The sequence below is a fragment of the Pempheris klunzingeri genome, chromosome 23, assembly GCF_042242105.1.
Source record: "Pempheris klunzingeri isolate RE-2024b chromosome 23, fPemKlu1.hap1, whole genome shotgun sequence".
NCBI classification, from domain to species: Eukaryota; Metazoa; Chordata; class Actinopteri; order Acropomatiformes; family Pempheridae; genus Pempheris; species Pempheris klunzingeri.
Window position 1 is genome coordinate 17,632,684 of NC_092034.1, and position 26,004 is coordinate 17,658,687.

At 43.1% G+C, this 26,004-nt stretch overlaps 1 protein-coding gene across 1 annotated transcript; it reads right to left on the minus strand.

Moving 5' to 3' along the window:
- Positions 1 to 7,375: 7,375 nt before the first annotated feature.
- LOC139223325 (schwannomin-interacting protein 1) lies at positions 7,376 to 18,972 on the minus strand. The gene is made up of 7 exons (XM_070855307.1): positions 18,865 to 18,972; positions 17,474 to 17,733; positions 15,131 to 15,255; positions 11,854 to 11,947; positions 11,571 to 11,705; positions 9,793 to 9,910; positions 7,376 to 9,663 (listed from the first exon to the last, which is right to left on the minus strand). Exons 2-7 carry the CDS (start codon positions 17,729 to 17,731, stop codon positions 9,563 to 9,565), a joined length of 831 nt encoding a protein of 276 aa, XP_070711408.1. The 5' UTR covers positions 17,732 to 17,733; positions 18,865 to 18,972; the 3' UTR covers positions 7,376 to 9,562.
- Positions 18,973 to 26,004: the final 7,032 nt, after the last annotated feature.

A 26,004-nucleotide genomic window follows, 5' to 3' on the forward strand; every position in this document is an offset into this window, starting at 1 on the left:
TGTACTGTTAAATGGTTTGATTTTGTACGATCCTGGACAGTGGATTTCCAGATGATTTCAGATGGTCACATCCAGGACTGGGAGTTCACCTAGAGATAAAAAGACAAATAAGTTATCCATTTGAAGTCATTTAGGATTTGTCTTCATCTTATACAGTAAATCTCATCTCAACAGTGTAATCAGTAATATTTTACTGGCTTTCTGGTAGTTTAATTTTTGTTTCAAATCAAGTCTAGAATGGATTATTTTAGCCCAATGCCTTTATTCATCTGAACTGTAAAGACAGCCAAACATTTATTAAACAGGGTTATATCAGAGACAGACCTTCATTCCACATTTTAGAATATTTCAAGAGGCCTGTGATTTTTATTTGCCAAATCAAAATTTAGTTACTAATCCCATGGGGAACATGGGAATGGCACGAATGACTTCGGTGGCCCAGGTCAAAGTTTCAGTTGTCCAGTACTTTGGTTTCTGATGATCAGCATCAGCTGTAAAGACTTTGTGTTCAGTGCTACATAGCTAGTATGTTAGCATGCTGATGTTAGCATTTGTTTAAAGCACCAATCAAAATAAAGCCTCTGTCCTCATGAAAAAATGTGCTGTATTTTGGCTCATATTGAGGGGGAGGAATGGAAAGAGGTAGTATCCCCCGCCACACCCCCCACCCCTTTCCTCTTTGACTGTTGACAAGGGCCTTTGCGCAATCTGTTTGACCTCCTGCTGTATGCTGCTGATTCTTAGTGCTTGTTTGCCTTCCTGTGTACAAGGGTATGCTGCTGATTCAGTTCTTCGTCTCACCCCATTAACTCAGCAATAAGTAACCACACTTCCCCTGGGCGTCTCCATGCACCCCTCTGTACAATGGTCTCCCACTCTACTGACTATATACTATAACTCTTCAGTGTGTCTTCATAATTCTAAAATGTCACATGTAGATCAGATCAGAAAAATCAACTCTGAGTCCAAAGCCTCCCCATCAGGTGCACCCCTGCATATGAGGATCAGCACACTGGCAGGTGCAACTGTGTGTGTTCGTGTAGGTGTTAAGTGAACCATCCACAGGTTATAGCACCACTTCACTATAGAGCTCAGGTAAATAAGGGTAATGTGTCAACCAGTAACATGATATATTAACAGTACAACACAAATAAGGTGTAAAAGGTCTCCACCCTATAACCTAAAGCAGTCTCATCAACATGCTGAAGTTTTCAGAACTAAAAACAAGAAAAATGTATTACATTTTAGAGCAGCTCCCTGGTGTGTTACTGATTTCATTGTTAATGAATCAACCTCCTATTAATGTAGTAAACCATTCAGATAATCGGGTTGATCGTTTAAATGACCATTTAAGTGTGTGTTTGCAAGCTTTTGTTCTTTCACTGTAAAAGCTGATTATTTATGAATACATGATACACATTTTTAGATTTTGGGTTGAACTTCAACTAGGAGACTCTTAAAAGTGGCTTGAGTTGTAGAACCCATTGCAGTGAACATTCTGCATCCGTTTTTCAACCATCGCATGCTGTGTTAGCTCTTCAAAATAATGTTACTTCGACAAAAATGTATGCGCAAATGATTTGATGTTCACTTGATGAGTTATGCAACTCAATTTTCAAGAGTCTGCGGACAGATTTTTATATTGTAGAAAAATGAAGGCAAATAAATGATTTGCATGTCTTAGCCCATTAACAATTAAGAAATTATCAACAAATAACGTCTCCTTTACCTTTGAGCTAACCATTTGGCAAACAGCAGTGCAGCGTCTTAGAATTGTGAATAAATGTTTTCTTCCATTCAAGGCCTCCATTCATTTTGATACGATATGAAAAACTGTTAGGACAGGCCCCAAAGTTTTGTGATTAGAGCATGAATATGTCTGAATTTTACTCATACATTCAGCAATGGGAACAATTATTGTTTAGACTGATGGAGACAACTTGACGCGTTTATCTGACCTTGAATAAAAGTATTTGGAAGACAAATATGCATTGCTGTGTTTAACGATATTTGCCGCTCTGCTGTCACACTGATGTATTCCCAGTATCAAATCTTTGTCACACACACTCACACAAGCAGATCAGAAACCTGGTTACATCTACACATGTATGAGCGTTCTCCTGGAGAAATCCATACATGACGTTTCAGAAAACATGCTAGTTAGTGAGGTGCATGAACGCAGTGATTGTCACTGTGATGGATGGTTTATACCACATAAAGATAAATGGAAATCAGTGGCTGCCTGAAAAGGTTAGGACACATTTACATCACCTCACAGTTGTGAGCCTGGTAAAAACATGATTCATGGTTCAGGAGCTAAAACTTGACACACTTGAACAGTAAAGGTCTAACATACAGACACAATACACATTTGCCATTCAGTGTGATAGGTTGGTCAGTATGAGAGTGAGAAAGTGTAGCTTGTATCAGATTCAACATCAAGTTTAGCATGAGGGTGGCTTTTATTTTCTAGGTGATCAAACCCTTCAGCTGCTGAGGTAATGCCAAAGGTGACCAAAAGGAATAAATATATATATGACATAGAACCTTATTGTTAAAATGAAGTCTTAAAGTCACTGCCATAGTTACTGTTTTGTTAAAAATCACTAGAATTGCACGTTTTTCTTTTCTGGACTGGATAGAGGCCAAATCAAAAGAGGCTGTTTTTTCAGGAGCAGCTAATAGTTTCTGAGAAAACCCAGGATACACACACTCCAGCCTGACGTATCATCTGCCACTGAATTCATATTCAGTCTCATTAGGAAATGTTCCAGGGCGCCTTCTTTTTGTCCTAAAAGAATTTCTTAAATCTGTGTTTAAAAACAAAACTGTTTTAGTGCTTAAGCAGAAAATAACCAAAAATAACCGCCGTGAAGTCTTGAGAGACGCATTAGGAGTTCAGTGTTTATGAAAACGGAACTGCATCAAACTCATAAATACCTGCATCACCACAATCTGCTGTTCGACAAAGAGCTTACCTGTGCCAGCAATGACTTTTACTCCATATGGCTCCTGTTCTGTCTGGCGCCCATCAGAATCTTCACAACAAAATCAGAAAATATCCAAAAGGCTTCAACTGCAGTGCAGCTAAACACCAGCAGCTTGAAAATACATCTTCTTTTGGTTGTCTGAAAAGTTCAGCAAACATCAGCTGGGAGCAGCGTTCAGTTGGCTGATCTTGACAGTTAGACCACTTCAGCTTTCACCTTTTTCTGCTGCTTCTCTGAACAGCCTGAGCAGTTTCTATGGTAATTCAGTCCCTCCCTCTGTCCCTCACTGTGTGTCATCCAATTCTTCTTCCCCGCTTCACCTTTGTGTGTGTGTGTGTGTGTGTGTGTGTGTGTGTGTGTGTGTTACTTCTGCTTTTCTCACCTGTTGAGCTGATGTTTTGCAGTGGAAGTTGATCATCCAAAGAACACACTAACAGATGAATGCACCCCACACACTAACTAGCAGGATATTTCATCTAACTATTGGGGCACGTGGTTCCTGAAAACACAAAACGTCAGTATAGAAGTAGTCAGTATATAAAAACAGCCCAGAGGTCTCCACCACTATTCATTTAACCATTTGTTAGAAAAACTAAATAGCATGTGTTTAACTGTGTTGTGGTGGGAGAGTAGCAGGGGTACACTGATATACAGTTGCACTCAAAATCATTCAACCCCTATTGCAAATTAGCTGTATTGGCAAAATGTACAAACTTTCAGCTCAACTCAAACAAGAACAATTGAAATAGCTCAACACAACTAATATTACAGGTGGTTTCTCCAAATTCAACACAAAATGCCACTTTTAATGACTACTGCTGTCTCTAAATGATTCAAGAGCACTCGTTTGCAAATCAGGTTTTGTTTCTAGCACAGCTGATACACCTAACCAAGGGCCTCATTAGTTGTAGTGATGTTTGGTTGCACGTTAGAAATATGGATAAGTCAAGAGAATTGTCCAAAAAGTTAAGAGAGGCGATCACTGCAGGAAAACAAGGAAAAGGGTACAGAAAGATAGCAAAAGCACTGAATGTTCCTGGATATACTGTTGGAAGCATAGCTCACAAGTTCAGAGCTAAAAGAACACTACGCTACCTGGACGTGGCAGAAAGAGCAAGCTATCAACAGCTGCCACCAGATTTCTGACTGCAAAAGACCTGCAGTAAGATTTGGTGGCAGCAGTGACTGAGGTTTCAGCTTCTACAGTGAGGAGCATACTAAACACTGAAGGCCTCCATGACCGAACTCCATGATGTTTACCACTGCTGAACCACAAGGACAAGACAAGCTGGCTCCAATATGCTTGAAACCATAGAAATAAGCCTCAGAAGTTTTGGGATTCTGTTCTGTGGAGCAGTGAAACAAAACTTTAAGGGGCGTAGGATCAGCGGAAGAATGAGGCATACGCTGAAAAGAACACCCTGCCTACAGTGAAGCATGGTGGTGATGCTCTGGGGCTGCTTTTCTTCTTCTGGCCCTGGAAACCTGCAGCGTTTGGAGGACAAGATGGATTCAATCAAGTATCAGGAAATCCAGGAGAAAACGTCATGCTGTCTGTGAGGAAGCTGAAGCTTTGGCGTCACTGGACCTTCCAACAGGACAATGATCCCAAACATACCTCACAGTCCACCAAGGCTTCAGAAAAAGTCCTGGAAGATACTAGAGTGGTCGTCACAGTCACCTGACCTGAATCCCATAGAAGATATCTGGTGGGATTTGAAGAAAGCTGTCGCAGCAAGCAAACCCAAGAATATTAGAGAACTGGAGGCTGTTGTCCATGAGGTATTCCTCTGGAACACTGTAAGAACTTGGTGTCTGGTTATGCTCTACTGAGTACTAAAGATGCTTTTCAAGAAGGGGCTGAATCATTTAGAGACTACAGTAGTCATTAAAAGTAGTGTGCTGAATTTGGAGAAACCACCTTTAATGTAAGTCGTGATGAGGGACTGAATACTTTTGGGCTCATTTTGAACTGTAGCTGCACATGGTTGGATAAATGAATCTCAAAATCTAGAATGGACTTCATGGTGTCATAGTACAGATAGAGGGCCCAATTTCTTTTCTTTTTTCTCCTACCTAACCAACTGTGGCCCCTGGACATGAGGCTTTCCTGTACATGAATCTATACCAGGCAGGGTACAGTCACCAGCTGTGGCTCCTGAGCAGCTTCAGCATTGTAATATTTTTGCCCCACTCCCAGATTCCAAATATTTAAACAGAACATGAATTAGATCTGATGGTGTTGCCTGAGACTAGTTGTCTAAATGTCATACAGATGGAGATTTCTCCACCTCAGTGATTTGTGGGCGCAGGAGTGCACAGACGGCCTTTCAGAAGAGCCACATCTAGTCAGAGGCCACGAGCCCCCCTGCTTGAACACCACCTGGGGTCTACATGTGCACGTGCCTGACAGTGAATAACCTGGTTACGACTGTCTCTCCTGTCTCATCCTGGGTCTCAGATCACCCTTGTTTTAAATCTGAAGTGACACTAACCTGTTCTCTGTGATGTTGGTGCTGATGTATTTACCACTTGCCACACCGCAGCCACACTGAGCCTGTCGTACCCTTTCTCGCCTCACCTCAGTCACGCCTCTCTCTACCAGAACAAGGCATCAAGAAGTCTTCAGCAGGCCTGCAGGAGACTGGAAAATGGTGTAAATCAAAGCTGCATGTATTCCACCTCTCATGGCATGAGTGTTAGCATATTTCTGACATTTATTACAATTAGTAACAGTTAACACAAGCCAAGATTTCTTTTGGACACTACCGCCAAGAGAAGAACAGCCGTCTGTTAGCTGCTCATCTGTTACAGCTCAGAATTCTTCCTGTGGTAAACAGGAACTGGCTACTACCTGCTTCCTCAGGACCCTTCCAGCTAAACATTTTAAGGCCATCTCTGGGTCCCACAAGACTGAATATTGTAAACTTATCAGTTAGGACTAGCACTGTCCTCACTAGCTTTAAAACTGCTGTGCTTAAAGCTCTATAGAAGAAACCACACCTTGATCCAGGGTCTCTGAATAACGACAGACCGGTGTCTAATCTTCCATTCTCTATAAATATACGAGAACAAACTGTCTCAGCATCTGCCCACATAATTAACATGTAGTTTCAATAGTTTCAATGCCAATCTGCTTATCGTTCCAGTGAAACTGCACTTACTAACCTGAATGATCCTCTAACTGTTGATTCAGATTCCAAACTCAGTTCTTCTGTTACTGGATCTTAGTGCAACACTTGACAACTTCTATAATAATAACTACAGATTAATATTCACCTATGTGAAATATTCAGTACCTCTGGGCTCTATTGTCCCACTTCTTTTCATTCTACACATTTCACCTCACCGCCAAATGAATTCATGTCTGCTTTTATGCTGATAACACTCAGCTGTTGGTGTTTGTAAAGGCAGACAATCATTCCCAAATTATGAATGCTTGTCTGCTGTGAAAAACCGGATGTCATGTCACCTCCTGCTCTGATGAAACAGAGTTGCTGGTCCTTGACCCTGCTCAACATAGACGCCAGTTTGATGAAGTCAGGTGAGTCATTTCTCAGATCGTTGCCCCTTCATATCAGCCTGATCTCTTTTTACTTCATTTACCATCCCCTGCTCTCTGAACAGAGCCTGTGTCTGTCCCCAGAGTTAAAAGGAAGTCAGTCTAAGGCCCTGCTTGCCCTACTGCTCTGTTTTTCTCTGGACTAGCCTCCCTGTCTGGCTCTGTCAAGGCCTTTACATTCACACTTAAAACTCATCATGTTGCCATTACTTCAGACCTCGCACCTGTTGCCATTATCCTCCTGGTGGGTTGATCTCAGTCTCAAACAATCGTTTAACCTGAGCACTTTTAGCCCAAATTGTGTTTTTTGTCCTCAGTAAAAGTGTAATGTTCAGATGTTGTCCTGTGTAAGGAGGCAGCCAACTTAACAATACAGCAACTGTATGTTTTTCATCAATGAGTAGCTTTGTTTGGGCAGCCAGAGAGCAGGAGCCAGACCTTCTTATGTTATTAAAGCAAGAACGGGAATGGGTTTTAAAACCTAAATGTAGCCCAAGTTAGCAAAAATAATATCAACTCTTCCCCTAAATCTAAATTTAGCTGCAATTATGATGAAATAAAGAACATATGAACAATTTAGCTAAACAGAAACATAACGTGTCCAGCCAGGGGGGCATTTAAGAATGAGATTATGCAAACAGAAGGGTCACTCCCTAGATATCAAAATATTTCTGAATTACTCTCTATTAGCATCATGAACTTCGGTCAACAGCAACTGATAGGACACAAAATCAAAACACACACACTAGTAACCCTGGTCAGAGACACAGACACACACACAGACAGTAGATCCGTGTGCAGGTCACACAGAGGGACTTCAGTGTGAGTTACAGGCAGATGACCATTTATTCATCCACTGACAAGTGCACTGCCACCAAACTGCTCACACAAGTTCTTCACAAAGGCACAATCTGTTGTCGAACGTAGAGAACATTGTCGACCCATCACCAAAATCAAAAACACATGATTGGAGTGTGAAATTAATCTCATATTTACTGACAGTTGTTTTCAGTACTCAGATAAATACCAGACAACTAAATCCAAATGACTGTTTTCTTCCCATCAGTTTGGAAATAAATCAAGGCATTTGACAGGGTAACGTGCTTATACATATATTTTAGCTAATCCAGATTAACAGGATGTTAGCCAGATGAAATGATTTCACATCCAGCTAAATTGGTTCTTTGATCGCAGGTTTGTTTAAACTTGTCAGACGATAACAGCACACATCAGTAGAAACCATGATCAGTACATATGTTAAAAAAGTGGGAATGTGGAGGCACTACTGGGTGCGACAACAAAATGAAGGTGTTAGGCTTCAGGGTTAGGGACTGTGGTCACAGCTCAGTTCAGAGCTGATAAATGCTGAACAACAGTTGTTTTTAATGCAACGTTGGAGGAAATGGTGAGTAAGACCATGAACTGACGAGGCAGACAGACGGGGAATTTTCCCTGCTCGTCAGACAGGGACCATCTGCTTACTAACTAAAATGTGCTTAATTTGTTGTACATATGATCACATTTAGTTCTTTACCACCTAAAAGACCTACACAGACACGTTATATCAAAAATCATGTTTTCAAAAGAGATCAGAGAAAATAACTACATTAAACCAAGTAGAAAACAAAGATCACAGATTGTTCAGTTGGCAGAATCAGCAGCTTCTATACAGGATGGTTAGAAATTGCGGGTTTTACTTTAAAAACGTTTCTGAACAACTCGTTTTAAGGCATATTAAGGCCTCCGTTTCTAGCTACCATTCTTCTTTTCTCTGCCTTTGCTGGCAGTGGAACCTGTGGAACAGCGTGACACTTCATCCTGCTGCCCTCATGCTCTGGTGCATCGATACAAACAGCTGCTCCACAGCACTAGTAGTGGTCAAAAACCCTTTCAGGAAGAGAGGCCGATCTGGAAAATGAATGGAATTTTCATCAACACCGGATGAATCCTTTCAGTGAACATTTGACCAATGAAACTAGTGTCTGTCTGAGATCGCTACTGCATAAGATTGTCTCTCCACATTTCTTGTCCATATCTTGCAGTGAATGATGCGAATCTAAAGCACAGGCTGACGTCAGTGCTGCCATGGCTGTAGAGTAATGCTAAGGGGCAGCCACACCATAGTAGGTCTGCTAAAAACACTGTTTTGTAAAGATCTTCCAGGTCTCTCTCTGTCGGGATCCTTTCCATAATGCTGTCACACACTTAGAATAACACTCTGAGCCTGTCAGTGGATCAAACAAGCTCTTTTAGTGGACCTACTGTGATCAGGTGCAGTTGTCCCAAAGGATCACGTTGCAGCCCGTTTGGTGGCTGCTGGCTGAGGTGATCTACTGGACCAGTTCCAACACTTTTACTGCCTACCAGTCATTTAGAATCCAAAATACACAAAATTGGGCCCAGCTTTAATAATACTGAAGTAAACTTTGGAGAAGAAACAAAAAAGAAAAGTACGTCTACAGCCGAAGCTTGGAGACTCCAATGCTGAGCAGATGTTCAAGGAGACACTTAAACAGAACAAACTGCACAAGTGTACATGTTTGACTTGGACTTGATGTGCAGCATTTCACAAAAATGTTTCGGTTTGTTTTGCATCGGATGGAACTTGCACTGATCCTCTAATGTGAATCAGAGTAAGAAGGTGAAACAGCACCAGCCACCACCCTCTGATGTGTCCAGCTCTGAACTGAATGGCTTTGACGCTCTGTCGGCTCTGTCACATGCAAGATTCAAACCACTGCTGGTGGACACCGTCCCTTAGTGAGACAAAGCTTCCCTTCTAAATATATAACACAGATAACAACATTAAAGATATGAAGCATCTGAATGAAAGTCCTTTGAGGGAGTGGCGCTCATCGTAGTGATTGGCTGTCAGACCAACAGCAGGAGGGGCCGACTGAGATGTTTCTGAAAGCCACTGTGCAGCATCCACAGACTGTGACACATGTTCAGAGGTTGACCCCTCCCGACTGCTTGACGGGTGAACTCCAGCTGGGAGTGACTGGCTGGCTCATAGTGATGTCAGGTCCTGGACCTCCAGCAGCATGGCATCCTGCTCCGTCCTCAGCTGGTCTCGGACCTGGAGGCGACCCACCAGTTCTGAGCTCAGGTCTGACGTGGACACATGGAAAATAAGTTCAACATTCAGTTTGGAGTTAGTTCTCAGAGAAATAGTGAGAAGGGTTGCAGTTAAGCTTGTTGCAGCTCCATGCAGTGTGCTGTCTGTGTGCAGGCGAGCACCTTGTATGGCCTGGCTGAGAGACGTGGACAGAGCGTTCAGCTCCTTAATACTGAAGTTCTCTAAATCAGGGCGCTCCACATGTCTTCTCTGGACCACAGGACCACTGCATGCTGCAGTCTGAAAGGAGAGAGGAGAGGAGAGGATGACGATCATGATAATGGTGATGATTAAGTCAGTGGAATTTCTTTCTTGCATCACAGCAGCAATTGTAACATCACAGAAACAAGAAGACAACAGACACAGTGATGTGCATGAATACACTAAAAGATCACAGTGAGTGAAGGTGCTCCTGTTTTTGGCAAATGCTAAACTGAACTCATTCGTTCACCAGGGTGGACATTAGTCTTCACCAGACACAAGCAACAACAGCATAAAACTGAGCACGTGGCCAAGTCGCATTACATATTTAAAAAACAGTTCATGTCAATTTCCGTGGCTTAGATCTCATCAGCCACCTGTTGAATTGAGGATATTCACACGTGGAATAAAGGACTTCTTAAATAGATTTTTATTCACCAGAGGGACTCTATAGCGCCTCCCGGAGAGCAACAGCTCAAACTGGCCAAAGAGCAGAAGAGAGCTGTCTGCCAGGATACTTTCTTCTTCGACCTCAGCTGAGTCAACGGCTTTTTTGACACAATCCTAGATAATGTATTCTTAGATCTACAGTTTAGGTGGCACCAGGCAGGAAGAGCACATAAGATACTCGGAACAGTAGTTTAATACACTATTTCTGAAGGCTGCTGACTATCACCAAGGCCACTGAGTTTCCTGAGAAGATTAAGTCAGAATGTCGACCACACAGGCAACAAATTTGAAAGAACTCATTGAGTTGTAGCGTCCAACCAGTCTTGGGAAATATCAGCGAGTGAGAAATCATTAACAAAGGGCGAGACCACAACAGCCTCAAGTATGAACATGAGCCAGTTCATTTATATCTGAGTGAGCTGAACTTGCTCTTGTGAAACGTGTACCTGCCCACAATCCTAAATATACACAGTCCTGTGCAAAGGTCTTAGGCTGCTGTGAAGAAATACTGTAAAGTAGGAACACTTTCAAAACTCTGCTACCAAGGTAAGGCTGTGGAAGACAGTTTGATGTCACAGGTCATGGCCACGGCCACCATGGCCAGACTGAAGTGGTCTTCATGGGAGAATAGCAGCCTAAAGCCAAACCTCCGACGTGGAAACATGGCTAAACTCAACTAAAACAGCCAATGTCATTAGGAACTATCTTCGGTGTACAGAAGAACAAAGAGTCCTGGAAGTGATGGTGTGCCCTCCCCCCCCCACAGAGCACTGATCTCACCATCATCCAGTCCGTCTGGGATCACATGAAGAGACAGAAGGATCTGAGGCAGCCTTCACCCTCAGAAGATCTGTGGTTAGTTCTCCAACATGTTTGGAACAACCTGCCTGCTGAGTTCCTTCAGAAACTGTGTGTAAGTGTTCCTGAAGAACTGATGCTGTTCTGAAGGCAAAGAGTGGTCGCACCAGATACTGATCCGATTTAGATTTTCCTTCTGTTCACTCACTTTGCATTTTGTAAATTGATAAGAATAAAAAATGAAGTTTTGTATTTTTGAGAGCATCTTTACTTTACAGCAGTTCTTCACACCTGCCTAAAACGTTTGCACAGTACTGTGTGTATTTAACATGACAGTATAATCACTTTGACCCTGTTGCATGGTGGAGTCACAGACCATATTGTTGGAGAGGAGAGGAGAGGAGAGGAGAGGAGAGGAGAGGAGAGGAGAGGAGGACATGTTTGCTTTCACCAGAGCTTTGTGGTCTGTCCTCAGCCGGTCTCGCAGGTTCCTCAGAGTGTTCCTGAAACCTCTGGATTTTGGTTTCTCTGGCTTGGCAGGGGGCTGAGGATTCTTTTGGACCTGAACTGTCCCTTTCTTCATCAGCTGGGACAGACAACAGTGTGGGAAGAACATGGAGAAGACATACATGAAATAAAATAACACCACTGTTTGCTGCTGCCAGAGATAATCCACTGTAACCTGTTCGATTCTATCTATTCTAACAGCAGGAGCTTGTGTTAGGGGGAGTTACCTGTGTGTTGCTGCTCTCTCCCTCCTTCTCCTCCTCCTCTTCACTTTCACTGTTGTTGATGAAGCACAGCTGAAGATTCATCTGAGTCTGCAGGCTGGAGGATAAACGCCAGTCAAACAGACTTCATGTGGTGGTTTCATGTCGGTCTGGTGCATGAGCTATCCACACAAACATTAGCTCACACAAACGGCATCGTTGTGTATGTGCACTGGGGACGTGAACCAGGCTACAAAGTGTTCACCAATGTGAGGATTAAAGCCCAGTACTCTCTAGAGACGAGCAAACTGTTTTAATGTGCAGTGAGCCGTCAGCTTTAAAGATGATTCATTTGTAGTGGTGGGTGGATCAAGCTTTCTTTCTGTTTGTGCCAAAAATGATTCAGAGGTTTGGGGCTTCAAACGCAGCACAGTGAGACTCACAGCAGCCCTTCTAGCCTGGAATGCATTTGTTCAGACCTACTGCATTTAATGTAGATGCTATTGATGCAATATGTTACAGTAAAATGAATATGAATCAAACTATCAATCTTTATTTATGTAGCGCCAATTCACAACACACTCTTTCCATAAAGAGCAGGTCTAGACCAAACTCTTTAATTAGAGAGAGACCCAACGATTCAGGAATTCAACATTAAGGATTCAAGAATCCCCACATGAGCAGCATCAGATATTATATTAGGACACAGAATGCATTGTCTCAGAAGTCTAGATCCAAATATTCTTGCTGTGAAATGTGAATGCATCTCGCTGGTGTAGTTCAGGCCCTGTGTCACTGTGGGGTCACGAACTTAAACTTCTAAACTATTTAACATTTCATGAGGTGCAATGTGATGAGGAAGATTAAATTAGCCTGTAACTGTAACACACTACTTGGTATCAAGTGGAAATGTTCTAGTACTTGATGATCTTTCTAGTGGGCGTGGCCATGCTTCTCAGTTAGGCTGGTTCTCTTCATTCAGACAACTTTAAGACCATTATGAATGCAATTCAAGGACCATAAGAAAGGTTCAGAGCACCTCAACTTCAATGTTGATGAATCCAAACACTGTCTGGAGGTGGGATGTTAGCATCACTAGCTGTGTGTGCTCCCAGCTGCCCAGCGTGCTTCAGCGGTTATTGGTTCCGTTTCCTTGTTTTGTCAGTGTGATCATTACAGGTTTTTCAAGTTATCGCAACTCTATGAAACCAACATTAACTTCATAATCTAATCAGTTTCCCAGATCAGCGTGTTGAAACTTCACAGGTGTGACACAATCGTTAAAGCGTGGCTGTCATCAGCCCATCTCTACTTCTTTATCCAAAAAATTTCCATTTTCCACTGATGTCGTTCAAAGGTTAGTCTCCCACAGCAACACTAGAGGGCCTACTCCACTGAGCCTCCACATCAATGTGCAGTTCATCCTCAACAGTTGAATCCACAGAGAGAAGCAGGGCTGGCTGCACCAAGACTATGCAACTCATTTTTTATGGTCCTTGAATTGCAAGCGACACAGCAGTGCTTACTGTAATCTGAATATAAAGATGATAAATGTGGAGAAAGAGAAAAAAAATGAGAGAAATGAGAATTGTGAATGTACTTAGTTACTTCCCCTAGCTTCGACCTTTGAACCGATCTTTGAAATAAAGAATTGTATTCTACTATTGGGACATGAATAGCAGGGGTTTTGCATGGTAGAGCATACAGCACACAGAACAAGCTAGCTGACTCACTTCAACTAAACTCAGCTCAGCTCGCTAGTTAGTACCTGACCTAATCTGAAAGTTAGTAGTTATGTTTAGTAGTTGTTCTCTTCTAGAAGATACTGTACTGTGCAAACGTTTTAGGCAGGTGTGAAGAAATGCTGTAAAGTAAAGATGCTCTCAAAAATACAAAACTTCATTTTTTATTCTTATCAATTTACAAAATGCAAAGTGAGTGAACAGCAGAAAAATCTAAATCAGATCAGTATCTGGTGCGACCACTCTTTGCCTTCAGAACAGCATCAGTTGTTCAGGAACACTTACACACAGTTTCTGAAGGAACTCAGCAGGCAGGTTGTTCCAAACATGTTGGAGAAGTAACCACAGATCTTCTGTGGATGAAGGCTGCCTCAGATCCTTCTGTCTCTTCATGTGGATGGACTCCAGATGGACTGGATGATGGTGAGATCAGTGCTCTGTGTGTGTGTGTGTGTGTGTGTGTGTGGAGGGGGGGGGCACACCATCACTTCCAGGACTCCTTGTTCTTCTGTACACTGAAGAAAGATCCTAATGACATTGGCTGTATGTTCTTCACCCTGGTTCCTATGTTTCTGTGCATAGTTGAGTCGGTTGGCCATGTTTGACTTCTCCGGACAGTAGATGGTGGACCTGGTCCCACTGGTTTCTTCTATTTCTGAGCTGATGGCTCTGCTGGACATCTTCAGATTTTGAAGGGAAGTGAGCATAATGTGTCTTTAATCTGCAGCACTACATTTCCTTGGCCGACCACTGCATTACAGTCCTCAACGTTGTCTGTTTCTTTGTTTTTCTTCAAAAGAGCTTGAACAGCACATGTTGAAACCCCAGTCTGCTCTGAAATGTTTGCCTGGAAGAGACCTTGCTGATGCAGTAGAACCACCTTGTTGCTGTGCTCAGTCTGAACATGATGACCTGTGACCTGGCTGTCTTCCACAGCCTCACCTTGGTAGCAGAGTTTGGCTGTTCCTCCCCCAGTTTTAATCCTGCTACAGCCGTTTCTGTTTCAGTTCATGACTGTGTTTCAACCTTCATATGAAACTGAGGATCATCAGCACCTGTTTGGTATAACTGGTGAATCACACACCTGAATATGATCCTACAAAGTCCCTGAAGTGTTCCTGAAGAACTGATGCTGTTTTAGGGCTAAGGGTGGTCACACCAGATACTGATTTGATTTAGACTTTTCTTCTGTTCGCTCACTTTGCATTTTGTAAATCAACAAAAATTAAATTCTATATTTTTGAAAGCATTCTTACTTTTTTTCATACATTCCTTCACTCCTGCCTAAGACTTTTGCACAGTACTGTACATCTTAACATGTTGCTATAGCTGATGAGAAAATACAGTTAGCGAAAGCTGTTGCCATGGTCACCACGCACACAGCGCCTGGCGTTTACTTGCAGAACGCTCGTCACTTAGCATCTAAAAAAACCTTTAGGCTGCGAGATGATGCACACCAAATCCAAAACATGACACCATGCTCATGAGTAACAGCACTCCTAGAGGAGGAGAGGTGTGTGTGTGTGTGTGTGTGTGTGTGTGTGTGTGTGTGTGTGTACCGGGAGGTGAGTGTCAGCATGTGGCTGTTACAGGAGTCGTCTCTGTCCTCCCAGCTCTCAGCTCTCCTCCCTCTGTCCTCCCTCCAGCTCACCGGAGCTCTGCCTCTCTCCAGAGAAACTCCACTCTGAAAAACACACCAGATGTGTGTCACATGAGAAATCCACAAACAGCCCACTGGGACAGTAAGAGCTTTTTTCCCCCCAATTGGTGTGACTGCAATTTGCTTATGTTCACAAAGTATACTTAGGTTAAACGAACCAGAACATGTTTTAGATTTTAGATTCTCTAACTTCTGCCTTGATGACACCTTTTCTCGCTCTATAATTCTCTCCATCAGCTTCATGAGGTCACCTGGATGGTTTGAAATGAACACGTGTGCCTTGTCAAGAGTTAAGTTGTGGAGTTTCTTACCTTCTTATTGTGTCTTAATACTGAACTAAGTAAAGAGAAGCAACAGTCCATCATTCCTTTAGGACACAGAAATGCTTCACAGAGTTCAAGAAACAGACACACCTCAACATCAGCTGAGGAAGAAGAGAATTGTTTGGGCCAAGAAACTCAAAGAATGGACTTTAGAACAGTGGACATCTGTACTTTGGTCTGATGAGTCCAAATTTGAAATTGAGTTTGGTTCCACCCCCCATGTCTCTGTGAGACACAGAAAAGGTGAGCGGATGCTTTCTACATGTGTGGTTCTCACTGTGAAGCATGGAGGAGGAGGTGTGATGGGGTGGGGGGGCTTTGCTGCTGATTTATTTCAGATTAAAGGCACACTGAACCAGCAGGGCTACCACAGCATTCTGCAGACACATGCCGTCCCATCTGGTCTGAGCTTAGTGGGACCATCATTTGTTTCCCAACAGGACAATGAGCCCAAACACTCCTCCAGGCTGTGTGACCAGGAAGGAGAGTGATGGAGGGCTGCGTCACATGACCTGGCCTCCACAACCACCTGACCTAAACCCAGCTGAGATGGTTTGGGAGGAGTTGGAACAGAGTGAAGGAGAAGCAGCCAACAAGTGCTCAGCACCTCTGGGAACTCTTTGTAGACTGTTGGAAAACCATGCAGGTGATCTCATGAAGCTGACTGAGAGAACGCCAAGAGCGAGCAAAGCTGTCATCAAAGCAGAAGTTAGAGAATCTAAAATATCAAACATGTTCTGGTTTCCTTCATAGTTTTAACGTCTTCAATATTATGCTCCAATGGTAAAAATGACACAATACAAATAAAGAAAAACCATTGAATGAGAAGGTGTGTCCAGACTTCTGACTGGTACTGTACTGTGTAGCCGTTAGCCGCCACAGCCAGTTAACAGAGCGTTTGCAGCAGCCAGTTCAGGCGATCTACTGGGACAACTCCTCTCAGGACCAACTCTCAAACAAGACGAGTCATTTCAAACCCAAAATATGTAAAAAATAGGGCTCAGGTTAAAAACCACAGAAGTTATCCGTTCAGAACTTTGTTATAAAGTGATCCATGTATCATACATGCAGTCTGGCGTACTGCATGTGCAACATGACTGTAAACTTTCCTGTCATTAATTGACCAACTCACACAGATCTGCATGAAAATCAGCTGATTTCTGATCATCTGATTTGTAAAGTGACATATGTGCACATTTCCAATAATGTATTGGAGGCTATTACATGTTTTCTGGTAACTTTTTCTAAATATTTGATTTTAAAATACAGCCAATGATACACACAGGCTCTTCCTCAATGTTTACCTCTGTGTTGTTGTAATAACTGTCGACTGTTTGTTGGACGTTCCAAGGCTACCACACTTTAAAAGACAAGCTTTTGCTTTGTCTTTTAAAACAGTGAATTGCAAAACAGCACTGATAGCTGGATTCATGAACCATGTCAGGTCCTGCATGGAGTTAAAAATTAACTGATGCATCCTCGCCCTCTAAGTCACACTGGGTTCAGACAGGTCAGCGTTGTGAAAGAAGTGCTGGTACATCATATGTTACATATGATAATGACCTGATGCTGATTAGCGACAAAGTATGCACCCTATGCGTTAAAGATCTGCCCTTCCACTGTATTTACTGTTTTTTAAATGATGTACTTGTGTAAGCATACTAACAAATGGCGGCGCCTTGGGGCACTTCCTCATCCTGTCTGATCCCACCATTAATTGTTCCATAGATCCTGTGAGGTCACCCCCAAGTGGGAGGCCCACTTAAGTTAGTAAGTGGGCTGGAGTTGAAGTGATCTCTGCTTCTGGACCAGAGACTCAGAGTAGCAGAACACACCCATGGAGTCCTGTGAGGTTCTGTTAGTGACACAACAAGCCCCAGACCCCCCCCCCCCCCCCCTCCCAGACTATGACTTCTGACCTTTGCCTTCTTCTCTTTCTTCTCCTCTTCTTGCTTCTCCAGCTCAGCGATGCGCAGGCTCAGCGCCTCCCAGTGCATGATGGGAAGGCCCAGGTTGTCCTCACCGTAGCCTTCCTGCCACACCAGCGCGGCACCCTCCGAACCTTCATCCTCCTCTTCTTCGATATCAGCATCGTCGTCACTCCTCCTCTCATCCTCTGCCTCGTTGCTTTCCTTCTCCTCTCGCTGCTGCCTCTGCCTCTCCTTCTCTCCCTCCATCTCTGGGGGGGGGGCAGAGAGCTCATTATACAACATGTTGTCCAAGCTAGATGCCTGGTCACATTTAGAATTCTTTGATCAGAGATTTCTCCTGTAATATCTACATTTGACCAGTTTTAGACAATATTTCATTTAAATAAAGTTCTTGCAGCTGCTTGTGATTAACATTTGAGAACGAGTTCTGTTAAATAACAACACAACTTAAAAGAAACACTCATTATTAAGGTTGGCTATCAAATAAAGTACTGCATCAGCCACAGAACAATATGTGACGCATTTCATTTCATTTAATATCCAGTCCTAAACAGAGCAATTAAAGGGATAGTTGGGATTTTCTAAAGTGCTGTTTGTATGAAATACTTATCCACAGTCAGTGGGCATGCCCCCCAGTGTGGAGTCCTGGCACAGACACTCAGCAAAGTGCTGCTGTGGATGCAGGCGGCAAGAAAATGGATTTCATCCACCTAAAAGAATCAGCATCGGTTGGAGTCCACGCTTCATTTAGCATATATTCATCGCTTTGCATTGGTGGCAGGCGGTTCTTCTCACCGGGGAGCTGAAGCTGCTGGTTCTCTCATCAAAGCCGACAGACTCCATTGACTAAAACAGCAGTTTCCAGGAGTACAGTCGTAGTCGCTGGACTAACACTGCCTCGACCTGCTGCTTTGTTTGAGCCGCTGTGTGACTTTGGTGTTTTAAAGGCTTCCTCCTGATCATTAACAACCTGCTAGTTGGATGAGCGGGTGGTGGCAGTGTGCCAGGTAAGATGTCAGTGGAGTCTGGCTGCTTTAAGAGAGCACACAGTGATAAAAGGGTTGAACTCCCAGGACAGTGAAAAGCGTCTGATGACACTTCAACTGATGCTGATGTTTTTTTTTAGGTGGATAAAATCCAAGTGTGCAGCAGCCTGAGCTGGGCCTGTGTGCTCCTCCACCTGCTGGGGGCACCCTCACTGTGGAGAAGGAGCTCACAGACCCACAGCCCAAGGTGGGGCTGCTGGCTGGGACTCTGGACCCGTGCCCTCCCCAGTCCGGCCCTGCCGAAACTCAACAGTTGGGGCAGCCAGCGGAGCTCAGAAAGCGCTGGAGCCCCCACACAGAGCGCCCCCCCCCCCCCCCCCCCCCCGGACTCACCGCCTGCCGCCTGCGGACCTCCGGTCAGAGAAGCAGCTCAGAGTTGTGCCACATACTTGTGAGAGCTCCTTCCTCCGCAGCTCCTCCCAGTTATCTTCCCTTCCTTCCCATCAGGACTTTCTCCCCCTCTGCCTTCTCTCCCCCCGACAGCCGAAACCAGCAGAAAATAAGTCCGCGAGAGCCTCTCACCCCTCTCCGCCTGTCTCCCCGCCGGCCTGTCTCCCTGACTCACGGCTCTGTCTCGCTGCGTGTCTCGGGCTGCTGTCCTGTCACACTTCCACTCACTTCTCTTCGGACCCACTCACGAACAAAAGAGTCCAGCCGGAGGAATTTCACCAGAGGAACAAGTTACAAAGTCCGCTGGGTCAACTTCCTGTCGGCGCCTTCAGAATAAAGGCAGAGAGAGACAGGCAGATAGACAGAGAGACAGGCAGACAGACTGTCAGATAGACAGAGAGACAGGCAGACAGACTGTCAGATAGACAGAGAGAGAGAGAGAGACAGGCAGGTAAGACAGACAGACAGATAGACAGACATGGAGACAGACAAAGAGACAGACAGGCAGACAGAGAGAGAAAGAGGCAGACAGACAGACTGACAGACAGACAGAGAGAGAGACAGATAGATAGACTGACAGACAGACAGACAGACAGACAGACAGACAGACTCAAATTGCCAAAAGCAAAGTTTCTGTGTCGACATTTTTCTGGTGCACAGAATATATTAGTGCTAAAATAGGTCGTGTGCTTATTGGTTTGGAAAGTAGTGACCAAATACAAACTGGTCATGTTTGATTGCTTAAGGTGGAATTAATGACATCTGTGGGCATCTTGTCAGGCTCCACTGTGTCTCGTACACTTTCTGTTAACTGTTGCTGCGCCTCAAAGTAAGACAACGTTTCCAAATCGGTATGTGTGCAAATGAGGAATAAAACAAAGATATAGAAGCCACATATTCATGACTGCACTGTTTTATTTCATTGTAAACAATGCCTTCATACTCCGTTTCTGCTCCTCCAGTCCTCTGTGGCTTCCAGTGAGAGCAGGCCTGAGCTGAGTCAGCTTGACACCGTCAGGAGAGGAGGCGGAGGTGGAGGTGTCTTATTTCACTCCCTTCTTCTACTCTCTCCACTTAAAAATGCGTTGATGCAACAGAAAGAACAGAAACGGTAGGAGGGCTGATCTGCAGGGAATGATGACAACCCTCCCCCCCCAATGTAAACACTGCTGTAGGCTGACAACCATTTAATACAGATATTCCAGAGCGTACCTGTCTAAGACAGAAGAGAGGGAAAGTGGGAACATTTCCACACTATTATCATGTTTCTTTTCCTCTTGAGTGAAGTGGTGTGGTATGTGACCAACAAGTTCTCACAGGCAAGAGAAATGTGCCCCCACCCCTAACCCAACACTCCACCCCTCCAGCGCCTGCCCTGTCTGTGTTGATCTGGTTTCACATAGATGAAGTAGAATCGTCAGTTAATCCAATAAAACACTGAGCTCGACTCTAAACGGCTGCATGTGGTCAGATTTAGTTTACAGGTGCAATTCATTCTCACACACATTTACATCACAGGGGTCCAAAGTGGGTGGCTGATGAGGTGGTGGTGGGGGTTCTACGTTTTCCTTCTCAATTCTACCTCCAAACCACTGGGCGCTTGGTCACAGCAGATTAGAATTTGTCCTTCTTTTAAACAAACTGGAAATGTTTTAGCACATCAGTGCAAATGAGTAAGTCTAATTATTGTTTGTTAGCACAATAAATGTGCAGGATAATGTGAGCTTCCACCATGGAAAAGTCAAAAGATGCCGATGGTGTTCCTGCCACCATATTCTCCATATCTGAATCCAGTGGAGGAACTCTTCTCTGCATAGCAATGGAAGTGGCAATTTATTTATTTAGCACAATTCATTACAGGTAAATTCAAAGTGCTTTACATTATGAGGCAAAAATGTTCAAATCTTAACAAAACCGTAAGCTATTAAATGTGGATGTGGTTGTGATGGACCTCAGCTCATCTCCAGAGAACAGGCCCACAGTAGCTAAAGGCTCCCTGGATCCTGGATCTAATTCTAGGTACAGCTCACACGAGGGGCCGTATCGGAAAATTACTGAGGAGCCAAACCACTGAGTGCTTTATAAAGTATTAGCTGAATTTTGAGGGTGATTTTGAGTCAGTGAAGTGATTTCAGTACCAGAGTAATATGTTGAGATTTGCGTGTACATGTAAGGACTCTGGCTGCTGCATTCTGGACGAGCTGGAGTTTGACAGTGACCAGTTTGACATCTAAGTTTTGATGTGTTTTTTTTAACTGACAACATGCTGCTCTGGTGAGATTGATGATATCAAAACTGAGATAAGTATCCAAAATGATTCCAAGGTTTCTGACTTGCTCACTGTATTTCAGAGGTAGTGATGCCAAGTGTGAACACGTTCTCTCTGTGACTTTGTGTTTCTATTGTGTTTCTTTATGACAATACCAAGCAGGAGCACGTATAAATTGAAGAGCAGTGGACCGAAGACTGACCCATGTGGAACCCCAGAGAAAAGTTTTGGCTCTGCAGATTTAAAACTACCCAAAGCTCCTGACTGTTAAGTAGGATGAAAGTCAGTTAAGAACTGGGCCAACTAGACCGACTGAAACCTGGAGCCTGGGAATTAAGATGCCGTGATCAACTGTGTCAAAGGCAGCAGTGAGATCAAGTGAGACTCATCAGTGAGACTTTGAGAAAGAAAGAAGAAAGAAAGAAAGACTTGAAATTGGTCTATAATTATTATAGACAGAAGGGTGTAGATACTCCGACAGAGGTGTGATTACAGCACATTTGAGAGGAGCAGGGGAAATGCTGGCCTGCAGGGAGCTGTTAATAATATTTTCTATGTGATTTATGAAACACTGAAAGACAGATTTGAGTTTGGTGGAGATGGAATGCCCTCCCAGACCACCTGAGGGCGCCTCAGACTGTGGACTCTTTCAAAAGACACTTAAAAACACATCTCTTTAAGAGGGCTTACCCCTAATTGAAGTGTTTCCCTGAAAACTGTACTCTGCTTTTATGTTAGTTTTTAGGCCGTGCTCTTAAATGTTGTTGCTTTTAAATGTCTTGTGTTTTCTTTTATCTGTAGATTTGTTTTCCAAATGTAAAATGCATTATAAATAAAATGTATGTGACAGTAAATCAGTACATGGGTGAGGTAGGGCTACATGTGTGAGATTGATATATTATTATATTATTATAATAGGAGGTAATTTTTCCTGATAAATTGCATGTGGTCATGGAGATAAATGATTTGTTAGTTGGAGTGAACAGAAATTCAGAATTATTCTGATTACTGTTGATCAAATGAGAAATGTTGGTCTGTGTAATAGATTTAGATTTTTTTTGTTGTAACAGTAAAAGTGCATTTTTATAGATCTAAAAATCAACTTGTAATTAGTTTTTTCTCCATTTCCGTTCAGTGCTCCGGCAATTTCATTTTGACATCCTTAGTTTTTCACTGCTCCTCCAAGGTGCTTTTGGTGGTCCACATATTTTTACAGTGTTGGTAGGAGCAACATGATAAATGATCTGAGAACGAACACTCAGAAAACTCAACTTTTCCACCGTGGCGTCACATGATGGCAGAGTGGGCAATGTAAACTTTGAAAATTCTTTAATAAATGCATCAGCTGTGTTGGCATTAATGCAACATTTCTTAATGGATCTGTTAGTTTTCTTAGCATCCGAATTGTTTTATCGAAGCTTGTGACCTCTGGTATGAGTGGACCAACTGACATATGGTTTGAAATCAAATGATTCTAGTACAGTAACAAATTGCTTTGTATCTGAGTATTGTATCTATCTTGTTTCTGTTATCAACATGAATATTGAGATCACCTGAGACCACAATGCTGTCAGAGTCAATTCTGATTTTTGATGAACAGACAGTAAGAGGAAGTACAGCAGGAGATATGGATTTAATAACTAGACCTAAATATTCAAAACTCAGGAAGTTGCCAAAAGATTTAGAGCGAAACAACAGCACCCCCTCCTTCTGTTCTACAGTGTACAGTGAACTGGAGTTAGCAGATGATTTTTCAGTCAGCTCCTTTTTACCAGTTTGATTGAGCCAGGTTTCTGTCAGCGAGGTATAGTCCAGTATGTGTGAGCAGTAATGATGTCATTAACAATGACAGTCTGACATTAAGCAGTGCTAGTTTCAGAGGATTTAGCAGGGTCAGGTTTTGATGGCTTGATTCGTACAACACAACTGGTAGATCTCTGGGATTTTCTTATGTGCTTGCTCCTAGGCTTTGGTCTATTGTTAATTACTACTTTAATATTAGATGTTAGTGTGGGACACAGGGTGAAGGCTTTGCAGGCATGCAGTGTGAGTTTGATGTTCATCGATAAAAGACAAGATCCTGCATGATTGGGGGGCAATCCTGTTTAAAAGGATCAGCTCTGTTGTAGAAGGCGGTATAGTTGTTGCCGTAGGGGATGTTTCTGGTGCAGCAGTAGTCCTTAAGCCAGATGTGCAATTGCCTTAGTCAGCTAAACTTTATATCACCAAAACAGCTAACAATGTGGGCTTCATAGACAATTGGAAGTCTTTCTGGGGAAAACCTGGTCTCATTAGAAGAGACGGCATCCATCCCACTTTGGACGGAGCTGCGCTCTTATCTAGAAATATGGCGAAGTTTATTAGTCCTAAAACTTGACAATCCAGAGTCGAGACCAGGAGGCAGAGCTGCAGTCTTACACACTTCTCTGCTCCTCCATTAGTACAGTCACCCACCCAACATCCCATAGAGACTGTGTCTGTCCCCCGACCACTCAGATCTTTTAGATCTATTAAGTCCAACAGGAGAGGAGTTCAGCATCAACATTTAATCAGTGCCATTGGCCCTATGAAACAGGACAGGAGAGTGAAATGTGGACTTTTAAACATCAGATCTCTGCCATCCAAAGCTGTAAATGATCTGATATCTGACCATGAAATTGATTTATTGTGTCTGACTGAAACCTGGCTACGTCCTGAGGAATATGTTAGCCTTAATGAGGCCACTCCTCCCAGTCATACTAATACTCATATTTCCCAGAGATTCTGGACGAGGAGGTGGAGTTGCAGCAATCTTTAACTCTAGTTTAATAGTCCAACCTAGACCCAAACTTAATTATAACTCCTTTGAAAGTCTTACTCTTAGTTTTTCACACCCAACCTGGAAAACTCTAAAACCAGTGTTGGTTGTCACAGTGTACCGCCCTCCTGGTCCGTACTCTGAATTCTTAACTGAGTTTTCAGAGTTTTTATCAGATTTGGTCCTCAGTGTGGACAAAGTGATTATAGTAGGTGACTTTAATATTCATGTGGATAATGATAATGATGGTCTTAGCACTGCTTTTGTCTCACTACTGGACTCAATTGGCTTCTCCCAGAGTGTAAATGAACCAACTCACTGTTTTAACCACACTCTTGACCTTGTTTTGGCTTATGGTGTTGAAATTGAACAGTTAACAGTCTTTCCACATAACTCTATTTTATCAGACCATTACCTGTTAACATTTGATTTCCTGTTACTGGACTATGCTCTATATGACAGAGAGGTCCTCACTAGATCCTTATCTGATAGCGCTGTTGCCAAATTTAAGGAGGTGATTCCTTCAGTATTTCAGCCAGTGTGTCCCTGTGCTGTGGATGACCCCCATGCTAATCTTAGCCCCTCCCAAATTGATTATGTGGTCGATAGTGCTGCAGGTTCACTGCGAATGACACTAGACTCTATTGCCCCTCTAAAAAAGAAGAGAATTAAAGAAAAGAGACAAGCTCCCTGGTATAACTCCCAGACACGTGAGCTTAAGCAACACTCACGAAGGCTAGAAAGGACATGGCGGGCCACCAAAGTGGAAGAATCCCGTTTAATCTGGCAAGATAGTCTTAAAACCTATAGAAAGGCCCTCTGTAATGCCAGAGCCGCCTACTACTCCTCATTAATAGAAGAAAATAAAAGCAACCCTAGATTCCTTTTTAGCACAATAGCTAGGCTGACAAGGAGCCAGAACTCTATTGATCCTTGTGTTCCCTTAGAGCTCAGCAGTAACGACTTCATGAGCTTCTTTAATGATAAAATCCTAACTATTAGGGACAAAATTCAACACCTCCTGCCCTTAACAGGGTCTGGTCCAACCTCAAACCTAGGAACCATAGAAACAGCTGTTAGACCTGATGTGTACTTGGACTGTTTTTCTCCAATTGATCTTGCTGAATTGACCTCAATAATCTCCTCATCTAGATCGTCAACATGTCTCCTAGACCCCATTCCTACTGGACTCCTTAAAGAGGTCCTGCCCCTAATTAACACGTCCTTACTGGATATGACAAATCAGTCTTTACTAACAGGCTATGTACCGCAGTCCTTTAAAGTAGCAGTAATTAAACCTCTCCTGAAAAAGCCTACTCTTGATTCAGGTGTGTTAGCTAACTATAGACCTATATCCAACCTTCCCTTTCTCTCCAAGATCCTGGAGAAAGTTGTAGCTAATCAGCTGTGTAATTTTTTAAACTGTAATAGTCTATTTGAGGATTTTCAGTCAGGTTTTAGAACGAACCATAGCACAGAGACAGCACTGGTGAAGGTTACAAACGACCTCCTTATGGCATCAGACACCATCGACCATCACATCCTGTTACAGAGACTGGAACAGTTCATTGGCATAAAAGGAACTGCATTAAGCTGGTTTAAGTCTTATTTATTAGATCGATTTCAGTTTGTACATATTAATAACAAATCCTCTGTCCACACTAAGGTTAGACATGGAGTTCCACAAGGCTCAGTGCTTGGACCAATACTCTTTATCTTATATATGCTTCCTCTTGGTAATATTATCAGGAAGCACTCCATTAATTTCCACTGTTATGCAGATGATACACAATTATATTTATCAATAAAGCCAGATGAACCCAATCAGTTGGTTAAACTTCAAATCTGCCTTAAGGACATAAAGTCCTGGATGAGCAGCAACTTTCTGCTGCTAAATTCAGATAAAACTGAAGTTATTTTGCTTGGCCCCAGACACCTCAGAGACAGCTTTTCCACTACCTTAACTGCTCTGGACGGCATTACTCTGGCCTCCAGCTCCACTGTGAGGAATCTGGGA